Source organism: Vidua chalybeata, chromosome 12 (genome assembly GCF_026979565.1).
Source record: "Vidua chalybeata isolate OUT-0048 chromosome 12, bVidCha1 merged haplotype, whole genome shotgun sequence".
Lineage (NCBI taxonomy): Eukaryota > Metazoa > Chordata > Aves > Passeriformes > Viduidae > Vidua > Vidua chalybeata.
Window position 1 is genome coordinate 12,950,495 of NC_071541.1, and position 21,541 is coordinate 12,972,035.

Here is a 21,541-nt window from a genome sequence, read left to right on the forward strand (position 1 = left end):
ATGAGAAAGAAAACTTGCTCAGATTTGTTTTTCTTGCTCACTTGATAAGGCCTCTCCTTGCTCAGTTTCTGAAGGGAGAAAACTTGTCATTACTCACATAATACAGAAGTTGTCAAAACAGGTCTTAAAGTTCATATGACCAAGAGATCTGCACCTTCAAATATCTTGATTGAGAATATGAATAAAACATATAGGATGATACATACTTTTAATAATTCTGCTTTGGAAGACTTTCTTCCTTTACTGGGGAAGAGTAGTCCTTTGGCTGTCAGCTACATATTTAAATGAACACAGATGCTTTTTTTTTTTTTTCAGGTGTGAGTTCGCACTTTGCATTTAATTAGTCCTTTGAGTATTAAAACTTTCATGCTATCCACTGGAATGGTATGAAAATCTAGTGGTAGTTGAGTACAATTTCAGTGAATTACCAGTAAGATGAGTTTTAAGTATTGACAAAACAGTAGTAAGGTGCTCTCTGATTAATGGTGCATTTAACAACTTTTCATACTGAATGAAGGGAGCATGCAAGTTCTAGGAGATCCTCTAGGGAAAAAAAAAATACAGCAAAACAAAACCATAACAGCAAAACAGGGAAAAAGCTACAGAGTTTAATTTTTGTGTGGGCAGGCCTGGAAATTTAGCAATCAGTTTAAAACAAGACCTTTACTGTCATAATCTGTAGAATCTACTGATAGACTTGTAGGGTCTGCTGTATGCAGGCATATTATTTGCATTGCTACTCCTTTTCCTAAATCCTTCACTTCAAAAAGCAGTTGTCATTCATTGAATCAGATGAAATCCTATGATGTGTTAGTCAGCATAGTATCATTTAATGGAATTATTTATTTAAAGATTTAGCCCATTAATTTTAATGTGCAATATTCAGAAGAAAAGCTCTGATTTTTTTTCCCCTTTGTTTTCTGGTTACTCTGCATAATGTCACATAAAAATTTGGTGTGTAAAAATAACAGAAGAACACCCATAATGGTTTTCTGGAAATGGAAAATTAATGGGTTCTAAAGAACTGAAATTATGGGAGGTGACAGAATCGTAAATTAAGAAGGAAGAGAAAGGAATTAGGGTTTCAGGAAAGGAGGTGAAGCAAGATCATATTGGGCAATGTTGAAAAAGTGGTGACAGGCAAATTACACCCATGAAATGTGTGAGATAATGGGAAGGTCAGGGTCAGAGGACAGACTTGGACTTTTTTGGTGCTACTGCACTTAGATCCAGACATGTAGGTTATCTTCATTTTAGTCCTTACAAAGTATAAAAATGTTTTTGTTGTATTATATGACATCATGAGGTTTCATTGAATCGTGACAGTTGGTCTTCCACATCACTTTAGATACAGCAAAAAAAAGTTTGCATATCTGCTCGAAGTGACAATCTATTTCATGTCCTGTTTAATTAGTTTTTTTACACACTGAGATACTGCAGAACTTTAAAAAAATGAATATAGCCATACCTAAAATTTCTTAATATGAGTTTTATAGTTTGTTTTATTATACCTCTTTATTTTTGTAACAATTTTAAAAATGAAAATCTTAGTACTTTTTCACCAGGATACTTTATTTTAAAAAGACATCAGCATATTTATTCAACAATCTTTGTGTTTGGTTTACGTTTTAACTTTGAATTTTTTTTTATTTGAGAGCTGTTACACATTTTTAAACTCCTGACAATTTGTAGATCTTGTAGCCAGAACTTTACACTAAACAGATTCTGTTTCTAAAACACAAGGAACACACCTGCAGTGAAAGCAAAGCCTTTTAATTTTTTTTTTTTATTATTTCTCAGGGTGTGGGTTGTGTCATAGAGAGAAGGGGGAAGAGTTTCTAGAAGAGATTAAGCATCTGTGATGTTCACATGCATCTCATATAAAGCCTGTGATGTAATGCTGATTGGCTGCAGATCCACATTTTGTCTTTGTATCTTGCGGACAGATTTTCCCATTGTTCATTTTCTATCCGTTTTCTCTTGGTTGCCATACTTGCTTACATGCTCTGGCAAGGGATGGAGGAAGGTGGTTTGCTTTCCAGAGAAAGCTTTCTCTAGCAGCTTTTAATTGCATTCTTTCCTCATGTCTGGTTTTTGTATGCTTCTTTTCTGATTTTGATATTTTCCGACTTTAAAGGCGATTTTTTTAGTGCCAGGGTAGATTCTTGATTCTATACAGTAGCTCATGGGTGACTATCTGAGCACCTTAAGCAACAATGCAAACATATTGAGATTTATAAAAAGAAATAAGGAATAAATATATTAAGACATGCATACAGACTGATTGGAAGAATCATTACTTTAAAATTTAATTTTTAAATATGCACTTGCAATGTAAAACAAAATAGAAGCATTTTGATCAGCAGTGAATATTTCCAGAACCATGCAACACTGAATTTGTGAAATGTTTTAGTATGTGGATTTTTGGAATGTGGTTGAGTAGGATCAAGCCATGAATATTCTTTTTTTTTTTTTTTTTCCCTCGGGATTTTTGAATCATCGTCCATCTTCCACTTCTAGATTTTTTGTATTGTAAATGTCTGTTGGGACATGGAAAAGAGCTATTCATATAAAGGAAGTGATTTCTCTGAGTTATGCAGATGCAGTGAGGCATTTTATTTCAAATAATCCTCATGAGGTGATGTATCTGGATTCAGCTGGTGACCAGTGTTATACCACAAGAATTTAGGAGTAGTTATGTGCCACCTAATTCACCATCCTTTCACCTCTACACATCATTCTATATATAGTCCAGTGCTTTGCTCTGATTCATATATTCTAAATCCACCACAATTTTGTGTTCTGTGGCTATTCTTCCCATTTATCATTGTGGAAAGAGGAGAGTAATCACAATTTCATGACATTTACTGATGAACCTTAAATTCACTTAAATTCAGAAGCCCTGTCTTAGTATTGTGTTTCTGCTGTTTCCTCTGGGATAAGCTTTTATAATCTCAGAGCCCTTTCATTGTATGGAATTTTGTATAATGTTTTCCCCAGACTTCTCTTAAGTTAGTCTTCTTGGCTTGGCTTTTCTACTACCTGAGAATTCCATGTGAACTGCCAGGGAGAAAAATAGGAGGTGGGGATGGTGGGTAGCAACAAATTTGCAAGAAGAGGAGTAAGGTTAAAAGTCCACTTTACTGTTTTGCTCTCCTAAGATGCTGGATTTTCTTTATCAGACTTCTAAAAAATTCCTGATTCATTCTGGCCAATGATAAGTCATGGGAATCATGCTGTTGGAAGGATTGAATGTATGCTTTTATGAGCACTTTTTTTCCTGTGCATTTTTGCTGTCCTGCCAGACTTGCCTCACATGGGATACATGCCTTTGAACTTAAGTGAGGTCCATGGTGAATTTATAGGCCAAATCATCTTTAAGATTTTCCTTTTAACTTCTACAACAACAGGCCATTCATTCATTTTTAAGACAGAGTGCATTAAATTTCAAGAAACACAATTGAAGGTGTGAGTGTAAAAAGTCTGAACCTTAATTCTCTTCCAGAATTCACAGGTGTCTGATTTGTCATATCATGGTCATTCACACCTTTCAGATTTCCAGTGGAGCTATGAATTGGAGACAAAATTAATGACCTAATGTTTTTTCCCCCACTGCAGATTGATCAACTGAAACAAGAGCTCTCAAAGAAAGAATCAGAACTTCTTGCCTTACAAACTAAGCTTGAAACCCTTAGCAATCAGAATTCAGATTGCAAGCAACACATTGAAGTGCTTAAAGAGTCCCTTACTGCCAAAGAACAGAGAGCTGCCATACTTCAGACAGAGGTATTGTATTTCCTAATCATGAAATGCAATAAAAATATTGAGTTCATGGACAGTATCAAGGTTTTGATATGTTTGATTCAAGTCTTTGTGGCAGGAAAGTTGTTAAAGAATTATGAATAATTGATCACAATTTAAATGCCAATGTGTTTGGTGTAGATATAATTTTGGTAGTACACCAGCTCTCATTCTAGAACTTTTTTAGAAGTGCTTATGATTGCCTTTTAAGAAAATGTTTGTGTCTCATTCTCTTTGGCTTCGGTGGGGGGAGGTGAACCTTAATGACTTGATTGTTGTGATATCATGACCTGATTCCTCATCTGTTAGGTGACTGAGTTTCTCTTTTGATTGCTCTGGTTGATGCTCCCTTACTTCTGTGTAATTCTGTTCTGAAGGATGAAGCTATTGATGTATTTTTAAGGGATTTGTTGAAAGGTGCATATTATTAATCTCTGGTTATTTTTTTCAAGCACTGTCAACATTTATTCTAAAATATGAGTAATTTAATTCTTTAAAACAGACCAGTGTATTAATTACTTATGTACCTACAACATCAGACCATAAAAATGGCATACTCGTTTGAGATGGTTGTTACATTTAAGGGGATATGTAAATCCAGCGTTTAAAGTGCCAATAAACTATTTTCCTGGTGTTTTAAAAAACTTCATAGGCTTGGAGCACACAATATTGATTAGACTGACTGCTATTAAAACTTCATGATTTTATTTTTAATGTGTTTGCTTCTTTCAGGAAACAAATACCTGTTGAATTTAGTCATACAGAGCAAATAGTTTCTATTCAGAGAAGTATATTATTTAGGTATACAGGAATCTTATAGAATGTTTCAAATGTCTGGCTAGCAAAACTCTAGGAAAAAAAATGGCTTAAAACTCATCCTTCTTGTGGAAACAGGAAGTAAATATTTCTAAGATTCCGATTATCCCTTTTGCTGTATGTCTTGTGCTCTGCATGGTAAGAAGATACAGATAAAATTTTGCATTTCTAGCTTGTGTTTTATGGGCCAACCATCACATGAGTATAATACAAAGTAATCACAACAGGACAAGGATAAAGACTCCAGCAATTTCAATGATCTCAGTCTAGCATTTGAATAGGAAAGATTGAGTATTTTAAATCCTGGGCTGTGCAAATCTGTTTTGCAAGGCTTATATGACCTGTCATACTGCTGAGGATGGTGATGAATTCCATTGGTTCTCCACTGATTAGACTTCCTAATCCCTCACCACACTGGTTTGTATTCAGTGTGTTACAGTCTGGCTGGCTGATGGGCAGTGGTACAAAGAACTGAATTACAGTGTTCTTGATGAGGGGCTGCTGGGATTCTGCAATCTTGGTGGAGAAACAATTGGCTTCTCACAGGTATCTAATGCCTCTTAGTTTCTGCACAAGGCTGTTGAGCTTGAACCTTTTATACGATCAGGCCTAGACTGTGCTGTGGTAGCAATCCACTGCAGGTCTGGGTCTCTGGGAATTGGGAAAAGATTTTGGTTGCTTAGAGCAACTGTATCATCCATCTCCAGGCCTCAGGTCTTATCTAAAGGGAGGGCAATGGCTTCCAGCAGCAGATGGGAAAGCAGCTGCAGGGAGATGCAGGGCAAATGGCAGCCCTCCAGCAGGTGGAAGTCATAAGGGAAGAAATTTTGTACTGTACAAGCTATTGTTGTTGGTCATTCCCAGATGAGGAAAGCTAATAACATTTTGGACTGCATTAAACCACACATCTTTCTTCCTGCTTGTCTATTTGTAGAACAGTTTTTGTACAATCTTGTGTCCTAAAACATGTTCATAACTTGCCTTGAAGTGCTTCATTCTGGAGGAGAAAATAACCACCAAAAGGCAGTTCTAATCCTGTGCTGAGTAAGGTGTTCAGAGTTGCAGTGTCAACTTCCTGCCTAAATAGGATTACTTTGTAATCACCTTGTTGTAATTAAATTAGCATAGTAAATCCTTTAATAAAAGAAACCCTCCACAGGCTCTCAGTTATTTCATAAGAAGCCTTTTATTATTATTTAGCTTAATGGTACTCTGCAGGTTATCTTCAGGTTTTGCTGAAGCAGCTGCATATGATGCAACGGGAGGTGAGTCACAGAATCACGTCATGGTTGAGATTGGAGGGGAGCTCTGGAGCTCCTCTGGTCCAACCCCCTGCTCAGGCAGGGCCACCTAGAGGCAGCTGTCCAGGATCATATCCAGATGTATCTTGAATATTGCAAGGCATGAGACTTAACAAATTGTTTGGGCCTCATGGGTCAGTGTGAGTGTTCCCAATGCTCAGAGGGAACCCCCTGGGTTTCAGTTTGTGCCCACTGCATCTTGTCCTCTCGCTGGGCAACACTGAACAGTCTGGCTCCATCTTTACAGCCTTCCTTCAGATATTTATACACAGTGATAAGATGCCCCGTTCACTTTTCTAGGCTAAACAGCTCAGCTCTCTCAGACTTTTGTCATATGAGAGATGCTCCAATGCTTTAATAAAGCCTTTAATTAATCCTTTAGTTTCTTTATGACCTTTCACTGGGTTGTCTTCAGTATGCCCAGAGCTGGACATGGTATCTCAGGTGTCGCCTGAGCATAGAGGAGAAGGATCACCTCCCTAAACCCCTAGAGAGCCTAGGCTGCTGTTAGTGTGTCCCTGCAGGGCCACATTGCTGGTGCTCACCATCGTGACCACCTTGACCCTGAGGTCCTTTTCTGCAAAGCTGCTTTAAGCTGAGTGAACTCCAGCATGTGTGGGTGCTTGGCATTGTTTGTCTCCTGGTTCAGGACTTTACATTTCCTTTCCCTGAACTCCATGAGGTTCATGTCAGCACATTTCTCCAGCTTGTCAAAATCCTTCTGAACAGCAGCACGACCCTCTGCTTTATCTGTTGCCCTTTCCACATTTTTTTCCAGCAGCACACTTGCTAAGGCTGTACCCTACCCCATCACCCAGATCATTAATGAAGGCATGGAACAGGACTGGATGCAGTATTAACCCCTGGGGTGCCATACTGGTTCTGCTGGAGTGTCCTCATTCCACTTGATAGCCAGCCCTCCACCTACACACATGGTTCTTACAAGCCAGGTCTGGTAGGGCCTGAGGCTTGGAAGTAACCTGTTGTTGTAACAGTTTTTTTGTAGGTCATGTATCCCTGGAAGTGCATTGGTTTCACTCTCTTTGTTGGCAAATTCTATCAGTGTTTAATATTTGGCAGAATGGATTTTTTGGGGGTATAATGTCATGTTTGGAATTTTAATGATGGCTTAGCAAAATTAGCTTGGAAAATATTACTGCTTTAAAAGTGTAGTTTAAGTTTGAGCTCTATCTTGCACAAATGGTTTCAGCAGTAAGAAATGAAGTAAGCAGAGTTATGATGACCTTCATCCTGAAGAATACTGACTACTATTGAGGCATGACTAGCAGATTTAGTTGGTTTACATGTGTTATACCAGATCATCAGAAATAAGAGGGCACTTGAATTTTCTTGATGAGCTTTTGATCAGGTTTCAGGTGCAATAGCACTTTGTGTCATAATGTGAAAGAAGTTAAAACCATTGGTAAACAAGCCTAGAATCTAAACAAAACATTCTTTTTGAGTGGTGTTTCTGTTGTCCCAGTGATGTCAGGGTTTTGTTTTGATTTCAGTATGTTTAGTTGACTTAAAAAAGCTATCACTTGAAGTTTTTTTTGACAGCTGAAAGAAAAAGAAATAAACCCTGTGCAGCAGTAACTATCACGGTGGCCAGAGTTGGGAGGTCTGAAAATGGTTTGCTGCCAATAGGAAAAATGTTTGGAAGCAGTCCTTAGAAGGTTCACCACCTCTGCTACGTGCATTTCATTTTGTTCCATTTTTAAGGTCATATATGATAATAGTGCCAAACTATGCAAAATTTTCCTACCCTAATGTATATACTCTTTGTTTTGATTATCTCTTTATTAATGATGTGAAAACCCTCAGGTCAGATGAAAATGAGGCAATGTAAGGCTAGTCCAGCTACAGAAAACTGAAAATGTCACTGTGCTCCACAGAGAATTGTTAAAAGGAAGAATATGACACTTGATGAGGTTTTCCCTGATGTGTGAAAAAGCTGTTAAAAGATGTTAATTTTTAAATGAAGCCTTGTAGTGTTACTGCAGAAGGAAAGAAGTTAAAGAGTGAATGATCCTTTTCAATTATTTAAAAAAGATGAACCACGGCCATTTGTATACTTTAAAAAGTGATAGACAGTACAGTTTGATTCTTTTTTGTGCGTATTTGCAGTGACTGGTGCTTAACTACTGCGCTTACCATCAGAAGAAAACTTATTCCAAATTGATGCAAATAAATTCGACTCAGCTGGGTAGCTCAGTGGAGAAAAACTTTCATAAGCATTTCTGACACAAACATACTTTAGCACTTAGTGTATCATTGCTTTAGATAACACACCTGCAAACTGGCAGGTGTGCTTTTTGAAGGTTAATGAACTGTGAAATAAGTAAATGTCTACAAAGAAGTTTCTGAATTGTGAGCATAGTCCTATCAATGGAGGAAATGGATTAGAAAAATAGGTAAAGCCTGTACTGTAACTGCATAACTGATGTGTTCAGCATACATGTATTAATATAGAAAATCCAATAAAAATGAAGAGGAAGGGTGATTATAGTAGTTATTTATTGCAATCTGCTTTTTTGTTTAAACAAATCTGTTTATAAAGAAAGGGTTGTGAAATGATTGACTTCTTGGCAGTTCTTAGTTTGCATAAAGAGCAAAGAAAAGCAGACAGCACAGAATACTTGGAACAAGACTAAAAAAGCTTTATTTTTCTTTCTATTACAATGTTGATATTTGATATTTCTTGAAATGTAAATCTGCTTTTAATTTTGCAACAATAATGGTATAACTACGGTTATTTCACTCTCACATTTTTGTTTTTCTCAGTTAGAGTTTTACTTTGAAATTGTGTTTTTCTATTGTTTTGTGATTTTTCTTGTTTCGAATCAGGCTGGGCCAGATCTTTCAGTGTGGTCTCTTTGCTGTGCTGCCAGGGCATTGTTCTGGTGGATGTGCTGTGCGTGCGAAGGGAGGATCACCCGTGGCACAAAGCACTGCTCTGGACACCAGGCTGCCATTTGCTCTCTGTCACTCTGCAGCTGTCCACTGCTTTCTTGACAAAGGGCTCCACATTTCAAGTGCAGCTTTGTCTCAGGTGGAATGTGCCAGACATTTCAGTTTCTGTGCAGCATTCACATTTTGTACACCCTGTGACTGCTCAGAGTAGGAGAGAGGAGTGTAGTGGCAGAGCAGTAAATTCAGAGTAAAGCTGAAAGAACACATAGGTTAGCAAAATGCTGTATCTAAACAGAAGTAGAGCAATCTGGGAGGCTTTAATTTGTTTTTTTTTATTTTGGTATCTATCTGTTTATTGGATTCTGATTTCAAGACTGTTCAGAGGCACATCAAATGGCCTGGTCTGATTTCAGGGATCTCTGTGCTTTGAGCAGGAGGTTGCACTTGTGACCTCCTGAGACCCATTCCAGTGACTTCATGGTATTACAAATGAAGTTCTCTCAAATACCCCATATATGTCATACACACAACCCCATCCCCCTTGACTGAATCCATTCTTCATTATTGCTTTGAATATCCTTTCTTTCTTATGGAGACACCATTATTTTCATTTCAAAGAAATTGAAACAGAATTTCCTGTGAGCAAGGTGACTGAAAGAGAGTTCCATTTGCAGGGCCTGTAGAAAGTAGTGCCCAGAGGCAGAAAAACAAAGTTGAAAAGAAAATCGGAAGGTAGAAAGAATGGGATGTATATTCAGTGTGTAAAGACTTTATGCAAGTTATTTGGGACAAATAGGTTGATGCATATTAGATTTATCTTGCTGTCAAAACACTTCTCATTTTCATAGATTTTATTGAATTAAAGAGAAAATTAAAGTGTAGTTCCCTCCTGCCCACCACCCCAGTTCTTAGTTTTATAGAAAATTACCTTGTTGCCATTGAAAACAATATTCAGTTAGACAGCTTTAATGGGCTTTTATAACCGGGCAAAATTTACTCTGATAAGATAAGTCACTAGTGGATGGAAATGATTAGAAAAATGTTAGCACTCTTAGCTACTAATTTAAATGCTTTGCTCTAACTGGAGATATTTGAAGAGGAACTTCAGCAGGATTGCTTCAGAAATGTTTCTTTGTATACCCTAACTACTGCTTAAATTGTAATTGATCTAAAGGGGCCTAGTTATGATCCTGGTGTAGTGGCACCATGTAGAAGAAATACGGAGAAAAATGCACTTCAAAACAGCATTGAAATTTCACCAGGTAGATGCAAACCCAAGGGGAACAAAAAAATGTTGTAATTAGCAGAATAACCAGTAGAGGTAACAATAACCAGTCTGAAACAGTTAATGATTTACATATATTGCTATAGTGATGAAGTGCATGGAGAAGTTATTGAAGTAGTTTTGCATAATTTTGGGATTTCTGCTTAAGAGACAGCTGGGGAGAAAAGGCTAGAGCCACTTAGACTCCTTAAATTTGTGATTTTCTTTTTCAGGATGTCCTCTTCCTAACATAGGTAACAGTCCTTAACTCACAATTGCTCTTAACCCAAACACTCAAAGTGTAGGAGGTGCAAAGATAGAGTCTTGGCTGAGGAAAAAAAATATGCTTACAACAGAAACAGAGTTTAAAATAGGAGTAATGGTCCATTTGGAATGAAAAAGCTTCTGCAGCTGTGGTCATCCAGAAATCTTTAGAGATGCTTATACTGACAGTAGACCTCATATGGCTTATTGATTATTTTCTTGGTAAGATTCTGAATAATATTTTCCTTTCTGCCTGTGTCATGTGTGTTGTTTGTTTTCTTCCTTTCTCCCTTGTTTAACTTTTAGAAGGAAAGACTTTTCTAGTTCTTGATATCACAATGGACAATGAAAGTGTAAGGATCTGAGCTTCTGAAAGATTAGTGGTTTCAGAGGTGACCTGCTAATATTTAGAGAAGTGTTCAAATAAGATCAGCTCAGGCAAATGGAACTTACACACTTCATGTCCCAAGTGATAACATGATATAATTACATAATATTTTACATTTTTCTAGCACTTTCCACACTTAGAATCAACTAATGCAATCTGTGAAAATTTTTAAAAGATTTGTCATTGTTGTAGGTAAAAAGTATTTACAAATTATTCCCTGCAAAAGAAACTGCATTTTCTCCTGAATAGTTTATTTCAGTCATTACTTGGTATGTTTTCAACTAGCTGATGTGATAAACTTAATGGAATTCTAGTTCTGTGACTTCCATTTTGGTTTTCTGTTAAAGTCTGAGCTGCTTTTTCATTTCATGAGTTGGATGAAATATAACCCAGACAGAAATGCACTAGTTCATTTGGACAAGCAAAGGGCACAAATGTGGCAAAAGCTGTCTTGCTGAAGTAGATTTGGTACTTCTTATCTCTACCATGGTAAGTCATGGCAGTTAAGGCTTTAGTAGATGAAAGTCCTTGAGTAAAGGACTTGAGTAAATGCCAGTAAATGCCAGTCCTTGAGGCTGCCACAGATGTGGGAACAATCATCTTGGTTTCAAGTTGTTGCAGGGAGAAAGTGCAGTTGTGCACACAGAGCCATGAAAGCAGTGGCCTGACACTTAAAGAGAAGCTGGGCTAAGAAACTACTGTGTGTGATACCACCTAGTTAAAAGGAACATTAATGTCCTTGGGAGCAAAAATTGTTCAAGATGTGTGGTTATTGAGATGGCTCTTAATTGAATTCAGTTAAAACACAAAGTGCTCTCAAATGCAGGGGGCTAATCAACATAGAATGGACTTGACTAAGAAAAAGTGCTTGTAACAAATATATGAAATCATCTGCCTCCTTTGAAAAGTGTTCTTTTTATATCTTAAATAATGGAAGTAGTTAATGGTGTTAGTAAACTTTTCAGTTAGATAACTGTGCCACAGTTCTCTATTTGTTTCATTCTTTCTTGTGATTTTTTAAAAATATGTCATTATAACTTAGCTCTTAAAAAAAATCCTTCACTTTTGCCTTTTGTACAGGAACACACACTTTCTCCTTGCTGACATTAAATTATTTCTATGCAGTAAAATTTGTAATACAGTAACATTTTTAAAAGAAATAGTAGCATTAAGTGACAATAAATAACTTGAATTAGTTTAATTGCCTTTATTATCTGTTCTGTGAGATATAAGGAGGAAAACCTTTGAGTTGCTTCCTCTGTGCTTCTCCCTTGAATGTGCTCTCTGTCACACAGAAGATTAAGTTACTCCTGTGATTTTCAATATTAATTTCTGTATTTTTGAGAATGAATTGTGCAATGTAAAAAGTGATGACAGTACCAAAGTTTGCTGATGTCATTACAGATATGACATATGGGGGTTTTCTTGCTCTTTTATGATCATGCTTTTCCTACCTGTGCTCATCCTAGCAGCTGTAGTTGGTTAAAGGCTGCAAATGCATCCTGAGGAATTTCCCCTGTAAACTCTTTGCCACAAATCTCTCTCTGTTTTTGAAGTTACTGTTCCTAATAACTGGGAATGTTTCTAGTTTTACAGAAGAAACTGTATAAGCTAAAAAAAATGAAAATTTACAAGAGTGGAAAAAAATTGGTTTAAAAATGCAAACAAATATTTCTGATACATTTGAAGAAGTAAGTCACAAAAGAAGGAAACAAGAGGACATTTTTCTCAAGCATTAAGAATAAAAGAAGAAAAAGAGGCATTCTACAAAATCAGTAGGAAATGAATGAAAAAAGAGCATGAAATTGTGGAGGGGGGTTGTAGAAGATGCTGTTATGTAAGAGCACTGGGACAGGAACATCTGTGGTCATGTACAGAGCTGCTTAAACATAGTCTGAATCAGTGGAGTTCTGCTACAATTTGTGTTAGAAATGTCTAAGTATTGTAAAACTAAGACCTAACAAGATAAAATCCGGGGTTTGCAGATCAAGTATTTATAGTTTTGAGAATGTTGGTACTTGTGTCAGGTTGGATTGAGAAGTAGATCAGAAGATGGAATAAAATAGATAAGGATGCTTTGATTTGTGTTACTGTAGAGTTCATCTGGCTGCCTGGTTTAACATAAGAGGTCAGACTGTATTTTTAGAGGCAAATCCTAATTCTGACATTTTTTAATGTGTGGTGTTGATCCCTCCTCCCCCACATTGAGTAATAATTTTCATTTTAAAAAGGTTGATTTTGTAGACATTCATAAAGGGCTTGTGAACCACTATTGCCTTTGCTCAATACCCTTTTCCTTCTGTCTTTCAGTGGAAGTAAGTTTGATACAAGCAAGGTGCATGTCAGGTGCTATTAGCAGGGCTGGCTGGAAATAGGCTGGAACAATTCTGCAAGTACTGCTTTTATGAGGACTCATTTCATTCTTGTGTCCTTTAACTTTTGTTTTTCAAATTCTTCCTCAAGTCAAACAAGCATAACAGCTGTTTCTTATCCTTAAAGACTGCTTTCTTCCAGCTGTCCTGTGCTGTGAGATCAGGCACAAGATCAGTACAGGATGGGAAAGACTGAGGAGTGTGTAAATAAAAACAGTTTGGGCTCACATTCACTGCATGCTCGTTTTCCCCTTTCAACTGTTTAAACTGTTGAAGTTCCAAGAAAATACTTAAAATACTTTCCATTAGTTAATTACTTTTATGCCGTATCACTTACTCATTGTTCTGAACATTGTTGGAGCAACACTAATTTGGATTCTGGAAAAGATTATAGTATTTATAAATACTGGAGAGTTTTCCTATAATCCCTAATTGAAATTAAAATCAGTATCTATCATATCTGCCTATTTCTACAGATTCCTAATCTTTTGCATAAATAATATTTTTCTATTTTCCAAATATAGGAACTGTTTGTGGTTGAAATTAAAACATTTTTGTAGCAAGATCAGAGAAAGTGACTTTCTATTCCAAAATATTTAGTGTTTTTCAGTAGTAAGTTTGGAGGAACATTTTGATTGAAATACTCTGCATGGAGGACACAAATTTTGCCTTAAAACTTAGGAGAAATAATAAAATAATAAAATTGTCAGTAGCAATTACTACCAATAGCAATAGGAATTGCTAAGATTCTTTTTTCTTTGCTTTCTACAAGAAGTGTTCATGATGCCTGTGTGCCATATCCAGTGTAAGAGAAGTAATTCTTTGGTCAGGATCTTGCATGGAAGATGGATTAATGCTGGAAAGATTTGTACTGGAGGCTCATCTTTCACCTGTAAATTTAGATAAATAGCAAAATCATGTAAAAATAAGCAGAGTCCTTACTGGGCAAGGCAGGAAACTGTGGTGGAAAGTGTGCTCGGGTATATTTGAGCTCCAGATTGCACTTCACATATCCTTTACGTGTTTTGGAACTCTAAAACATAACATAGTGCACAGTTGTTAATGGACTCCCTGCTACACTGAATTTCAAACAGAACGTGTATTTTTGTGTTGTGGTTCCACAATCTTTTCTGTCTTTGAATATCTATAGCTAAATTTCTCTGCTTTATGTCAGGAGCAATAAGGTTCCTGAGATGAGAATGTGTGGGAATAAAAGATGGAAATCTTAATTCTCCTCAATACCTAGTCAGTTCCACATAATATGAGTTACAATAAAGTTATCTTTTCTTTTACTATTGATTTAATTTTTTAGTCAAATTTAAATTTAATTTCACTCTTTCAGCCAAAAGAATTCCATTTTCTTGCTTAATAGGCACAGGTAATTACTAAGATACTTCATTGTGGAGCTGTTTAATCTTCCTACATATGTGATATAAGAGAAAATTGGTTTCCTCTTAATAATATGTTTATTTTTGTTTTAGGCCAGTTTTATCTTCCCTTGACTCAGGTGCTGGTTGACCTTTCAATAGCAGCATTGGTTTGGTTCCTTGTTTATTTTGAAATGTTGCCAGAAGTTGGCGTGAAAGGGAGGAGGGGAAGACACGTTCCCTTTATTTTAGCCCATTTTAGGATTTTATGCATGATTTCATAACATTGTGGTAAATACAATAGTACATATTTAATACAGCTTGGAGGTTTATGTTTGCAACAGGCTGGAAACAATTGACAGTACTTTTCTTAAGCATAACCAAAAACATAATGAAGTTTATCCAGCCAAGTGTCAGGCCACAAATAAAGACAGGCACATGTGTGGTCAACCTGCCCTCCACTCCTAGGAAAAGTGCCATTGGACCAAATGAACTCATTTTGCATCAGGCAGGAAATCTTTGCCAGACGTGACCCAGACTCGTGTGCATTGGTGGCTCCTGGCTGTGCCCAGCCCTGCGGCTGAGTTGGCTTCTGAGCCAAACACAAGTCCAGGCCTCGCTGCACTGAGGTGCCAGTGGCCTCTGTTACCTTTTTCTCTTCCAGGGTGATTCTGTGTTCCAGCAGTCTGGCAGCAGGCTCCACTCTACTTTGTGTTATGTTCACAAGTTTGAAGCATGCTGTCACATACCTAGTGAGAGGATAAGCTTAAATGATGTATGTTTTTCCTGGACAAAGGATGCTTTCAGGAATTGTTCAAAATAGAGGAGGATGTTTTGCTACCATGCATTTTTATAAATGATCTATTTTGTATATTCAAAATCAGCTTTTGTACTTTTCTAATTATGAAGCTAAATGAAAACTAGTGACACGGGGGGTGGGAGCAGGCACAAGTGTCTGGGAGGAACAGGGAGACCCTCTCTAAGAATCAGATTTAGGGTTAAGAAAGACAAAGCCCATCTGGACTTAACTGTAACAAGAGATAGAAAGGACAAGAATGGTTTCTACAGGCACAGCAATAACAGCAGACTAAGGAAAATATGGGGTGATTGATGAATGGGAGGGGAGATCTGATCCTAAAGGAGATGGAGACAGTCCAGGTACTGAGTGCTTTGTTCACCTTGACCACTACTGGAAAAGCCAACCTTCAGCAATCCCAGGTCTCTGAAACCACTACAGAAGTCCAGTGCCAGGTAAACTTATCCTTGATGGAGGAGGATCAGCTCAGGGGATATTTAAAGAAACCAAACACAAGTCCCTTGGCCTTTCTGGAACACACCTGCAAGGGCTGATGGCATTGTGTCAGTTACCCTTGGAAAGTGGTGGGAACTGGGAGAAAGTCAATGTCTTACAAAAGGCAAGAAGGAGGATCCAGGGAACTACATTGATTACACTGATCCCTGGAAAGGTCATAATGAAGAAGGAATAATCATGGAAGCCATTTGCAGATACATGACAGACAAGAAGGTGATTGTAGTAACTGGTGTGGATTTATGAATTTCTGGGTAAATTCTCCCCAGGAAAAGCTGTATTTTTGATGGGTTGCTGATAGTTTGATTTGAAATCTGTTTCCCTCTGTTTATGTTCATTGGATAATTCTTAAGCATTTTTTATTATAGTATTCACCTTTTGCAGTTACTAGCAAACTCTCTTTTTCAATAATCCTTTCCGTAGTGGTTCTAATGGTTTTTAGGCAAGTAGAAGCCTTGAGAGATCATCTTTGTTCAACTTCATTTTGTAAAGGATGGTAAAACCTCAGGTGTGCAATAAATTCTCACCGCTTACCTTATGAACAAAATTACAGGATAGCTGGAATTCTGGGACCTTCTAACTCTCTCTTCTGTGTGCATTTCATACTCAATCCACCCAGTTGCTGTGCCTATGGGGAAATCCTCAGGGAGGATTGGGTTCTGGGTGCTTCACAGGGTGATCTCAGGCCTGGTTAGAGGTTGTGTAGCCCAAGCTTCTGATCTAAGTAGGTTTTAGGTACTGCAGGTTGCTCATAATGGCATCCAGCCCAGTTTTGGATACCTCAGGGATGGATTTTCCATAACCTATTTAGACACCTGCTTCAGTAGTTGACCAAGCTTGTGGTAAAAAAAAATAACAAAAACCAAACCAAAGATACGTTTTCCCTATGTCAAGATGGAATTTCCATGTTCCACTTGTCTAATCCCTGCCTAGTGCTCCCTTGAGAAGAGTCTGGCCCTGCCTTCTCATGCCCTTCCACTCAGTAATAATTGAAGACAGCACTGAGATCTTGCTGTGGCGTTTTTGTCATGGTGCACAGACCTGGTGCTCAGCCTCTGCAGGTACATTCTGTGTGTCAGTTCCCAACCATCCAGCTGGGACCTTCAGCTGGAGATACACCAAGTCTAAGCTGAGCTCTGAGTGTGTTCCAGAGACTGGCTCCACATCCCCAAGGCATGTGCTGCCTGTTCCAGTTAGCTGGCTTTGTTTCCTGCTGGCTTAGCTATTGTGAAGCATTTTATGTTCTGATGCATAACCAAAAGAAGCATTTCTAGAACATGACTTTGGAGTGGCAATGTGTTATTAATTGCAATAGTTATTATTAGTCGTACATAAGTCCAAGAATTATTATCCACTTACTGTTCTAAGATAAACAGTTTGATGAAAAGCTTATCTTGATATTTGATGTGGTATTTAACAGTTCAGTGTATTTAAAAACATGACATAGTAGTCTGTCAATAAAAAAAGAACCTTTCCTATCGAACAAAAATCCCTGTGACAACTACAGGACAAATATAATTGGGAAATTATCTTATGTTTCTTCACAAAGATAGATGTAGCTTTTATGATTTGAAGATGAGGATGTGTTTTTCAAGCCCTGTCTTGGTCAGTTGCAGGATTATTAGTAGATAGATTTTCTTAATATTGTTGTATTTTCCTTGTTTGCTTCCGTTGGAACAGTGAACAAATGGTTTTGGTGAGCAGCTTCTCAAAAAGAACATGCAAAGAAGCTGTGGCAGCAGTTTATGTCAGTCTGATAGTATCTGCTGTCTCCTGGTTTCACCTCTTCCCGGAGCAGAAAGAGATCCAAGGCAGGCTGATGTGATTCTCTGCTTCCATCTCCAGTTACTACCATGAACCCCATAATAATCTCAAAGGGAACAGGAATGAGGACATGGCATACTTTGGAGTTCAGGGCCTCTCTTTATTTATTTCATTATTTTTGAGCTGGCTGAAAAGTGTCTGCAGTCACATGCACATAGGGGTTGGCCAAATGGGTAAGAATCAAACACAGATTTCAGATCTGTAACGTTGGATTTTGCCCATCTAGGAAAGAGTTCTTGCATGGTTGTTATCGTTTCATAGGTTTAAAATGTAGTGGCAATAGTGCAAAATTTAAAAATATAAACTATCATCATTTAAAATGTCAAATGCAGCAGCTGAGAGAGAACTCAGGATGGCAGCTGTGATGTGCCATATTGATAAATCAAAAAAATAAATTCAAAACATATGATCTCAGTAATGTGATCCAGATTATGTATTAGAGGGTAACAGTTGTGCATTTTCAGTGCTAGAAGTTTACTTTGCCTTTGACCCGGTGCCTTGATGTGCACTGAAGGTACAGTGGTGCTGCAGTGGGATGAGTCATATTTGTGCTTAAGTTGTACTAACAACCTAAGTTGCTATTCAGATGAATCATAGAAGTTCAATTTATAGTGTAAAACTATAAATATGCTTATTCTATAAGAATTGTATTTTCTTTTCTGTGTTGCATAAGATGCAGAGGGTACTCTAAGGTATCAAAATTTGAGTGTGGGGGAGGTACTTGCTGTGGTAAAGTCTTAGAGTGAGTGTGAGAGCATTTCTACCCAAGTGATGAGAACCTCCTGGACATGATTGACTTAAATTAGCTTGATTGGTTTTTATCAATTGCAGCTGCACTATTTAGCATAAAAATGCAAAACATCCAAAAATCATTTGCCTTGCAGTGTAGTAGAAAGATGGTTTTAGTTAGTCTTTAAGATGTTTCAAATGTTTATTCTACACAGATTCTCTGAGAATGGATCCAGAATATATCCAGTTACAGAGAATTAGTAAATATATTGTAAATGTTGAGAAAATTAATTAAGGAAAATATGCTGCTTTATGAATTGCGTATTTAGGATTTTTTTTCTTTTATTTTAATTGTGTTAGTAAGTTAAACACTTCAAAGATACTTGTTGTGGTGTCATAATCAGGCACCTGCCATTAAAAGCTAAAAGAGAAAGCCTGGAAATTTTTTGTGATGTACAATTTTCTGACTTGCTCTCTCAATCAGTGTCATGCTTGAGAGAAATCCTGAATAAATTTCTTTCTAAATAAGACAGGAAAATTTTAGACCAGCGCTGAGGGTTGCAACCCAGTGTTGAAAACTTGGCCAGGGAAAGGCTGCTGCTGTTATTTAAGGGCTGTATTCTGTACAGTAAGGTTTGATATATGATAGACATTTTCCTTTTTGTAGAACTGTACCTGCAAACTCACGATCCTGCCCTTGTTTCAAAGTTTCCTCTTTTTCAGTGGCTTAATGATTTTCTAGCATGGAAAAAAAGAGCCCTTACTTATGTGTGAAATAATAGGTTAATGTTAAAGAGTGGGATTACCTAAAGTCTTATCTTTTGTACACTTTTAAATGTTTTTGGTACAAGAGGCCTGTTAAGGTCAATGCCATTTATTATTCGTAGATTCATTTAGTCTTACATGCTCCTAAGATAATGATGCCAATTTAGATCTTTAGACAGGTACTTGGAATTACGATGTAGAAAATGGAAAACCATGCAGTTAAGAGCATACTTAGTGGTATAATTTCACTTGCTGAAGAAATTAAATATTTATACATATGTGTATGTAAAATTTATAAATTTGTACATATATGTAAAGAAATCACAAGGAAGTGCAGAGACTGCTTTATTTTATCCCTGTGCTATCAATTTCATACTTCGTTGACATTGAAAATCGCATCTATATTTATAATTCACGAAAATTTTTTTTCAATTCTCTGTTAGGTCTTGCAGTCCAGTACAGAGATGAATGAGGGCAGAAGGTTATATTTCTTCTTGCATAAATAATACAAAGGTTTAGAAAGTTTCAGTTACAGAGGCACTTAATTGCATCTGCACAGGTTTACAGCCAGCCTGGTGAGATATTACTGGGGGTATAACACATGCATGAAGAACAAAGGCTGACTTTGCTGTCCTGAATTTAATTTTCAGGAATGATAGACATAAATTCCCCTGGTTTTTGTAGAGGTAGAAATCAAAGAGGCTAACACACACATGTGTTCAAAAAATGTTTTTGTAATGCAATGTTAAGTAGATGCAAATTTAATAAATTCATTAGATTTTACATAGTTGCTGTTATTTGCCAGCCAACTGCTCTTCACTTCTTAGAAAACAACCTTACTAAAGGGGTACTTGGAAACTAAATTCTTTAAGACAGCTTGGCAGCTGCAGAAAGAAGTATTAGGGCTTCTTTCACATGTCTTTTATAACTTACTGGTTTGAAAGGTGAGGTTTTTCTGGGGGGTTGGTTTTGGTTTTGTTTATTTGCTTTGCTTCCACTTGAGAGATGGTATTGTATCTCTCTTATATAACTCTTATATGTTGATAAATACAATTAACTTTGCATAGTGTAGTGCAGGATCTTATGTAGTTAATCTATGCTAAACTTTACATTCAGATTCCTTTTGTGTCCTGGCATTGTCCTGTTTCTTGAAATGTATCTTTGTTTTCTCAATCTTTTGAGGAGATTGAAAAAAGGAGCAGAATTTCACCCATGTGCAGAATTATCCATGTCTGGGAAAAAGATTACTTTCAGAATGCTTTCCAGGAAAAGAAAAACAGATGAGGAATAGTACTTTATTTATTTATTTACTTTTAGAATTTTCTTAAGGGGCAGATTTATAAGGCTCCATGGTAATGTCAGCTGTCAGAGATTTAGGAATGAATTTTCATACTCAGGTTTCATTCCTATGACTAGTACATCTGATTTCATGTAGCCTCTCCTTCTGTGTTAAATTATTTATACCCTGATTTTTTTTACCAGTAATATTTGTTTATACATGAATATGCATATATGTGAATATATATGTATACATATATGTACTATTTATATATAGACTGAAAAGAATAAACTCAAAATGTATATACTGTGTACACAAAAAAAAATGTTATAAGTGATTAAATAGTAAATTAAAAAAAATAATTTTTCTTCCATGTTTTCTGTAGCATGTTAAGAAAATAATTTCCACCATTGTTTGTATCTTTATACTTAAGGATAACCTTTGTTGAAAGGGTTGAAATCCTAGAAGATTCAATCCTAGAAGTATTTCAAAGACACACTTTGAAGTCCAGAAACTTTCAAGAGAAGTCTTTTGAACACAATCAATTGAAAAAGCAGGAATTCTGGTGATATTTTTGGAACAAAATCCAAAGTTTGCAACTTCATTGGTAACATAGGATTTAGAACTGAATTTTACCACTCCTGTTCCCAGACAGGATAGCAGGCTTGAATAAATAGTAAAAATCCATTCATGTCTAAAGTGATAACATATTCTGATTATTCCCCTTTGGATTTGCTATAAAAGATTATTTCTCTAGTGTAGAAAAATACCTTTTCAGTTTTAGAGAACCACTGTGCATCCATTTTGGTTATGAATTTGGCTAAATAAGGCTAAAGCAGTATCTTTTTTTGATAAGACTACTAATCTTTAAACAACAAATATGCATAATGTCTAATTTAGCTGAATGTTAGGAGGGCTTTCCATGCCGTACCATATTTAGGTGTTTAAAGTGGGACATGCTTCAATCCAAGAGTGGTGAAATATTGGCTGACAGAGGAGCAGTGGAAATAGCAGGGAGAGGAAAAAACAGGTGGGGAAACGTATTGGTGAAACATCTCAAGAACTGTACTGCAATGAGGCTTATTTCATACTGAAATATTTCATACTGGCTCAGCTTGCCAGAATTTGGAAGCACACACCTGGAGACAC

At 36.8% G+C, this 21,541-nt stretch overlaps 1 protein-coding gene across 1 annotated transcript in view; it reads left to right on the forward strand.

Moving 5' to 3' along the window:
- The window catches only part of ERC2 (ELKS/RAB6-interacting/CAST family member 2), a 297,125-nt gene that overhangs the window by 83,351 nt on the left and 192,233 nt on the right, over positions 1-21,541 (forward strand). The window contains exon 7 of the mRNA XM_053954051.1: positions 3,619-3,786. Within this exon, the coding sequence (XP_053810026.1) occupies positions 3,619-3,786 (168 nt within the window). The remainder of the gene's footprint in view (positions 1-3,618; positions 3,787-21,541) is intronic.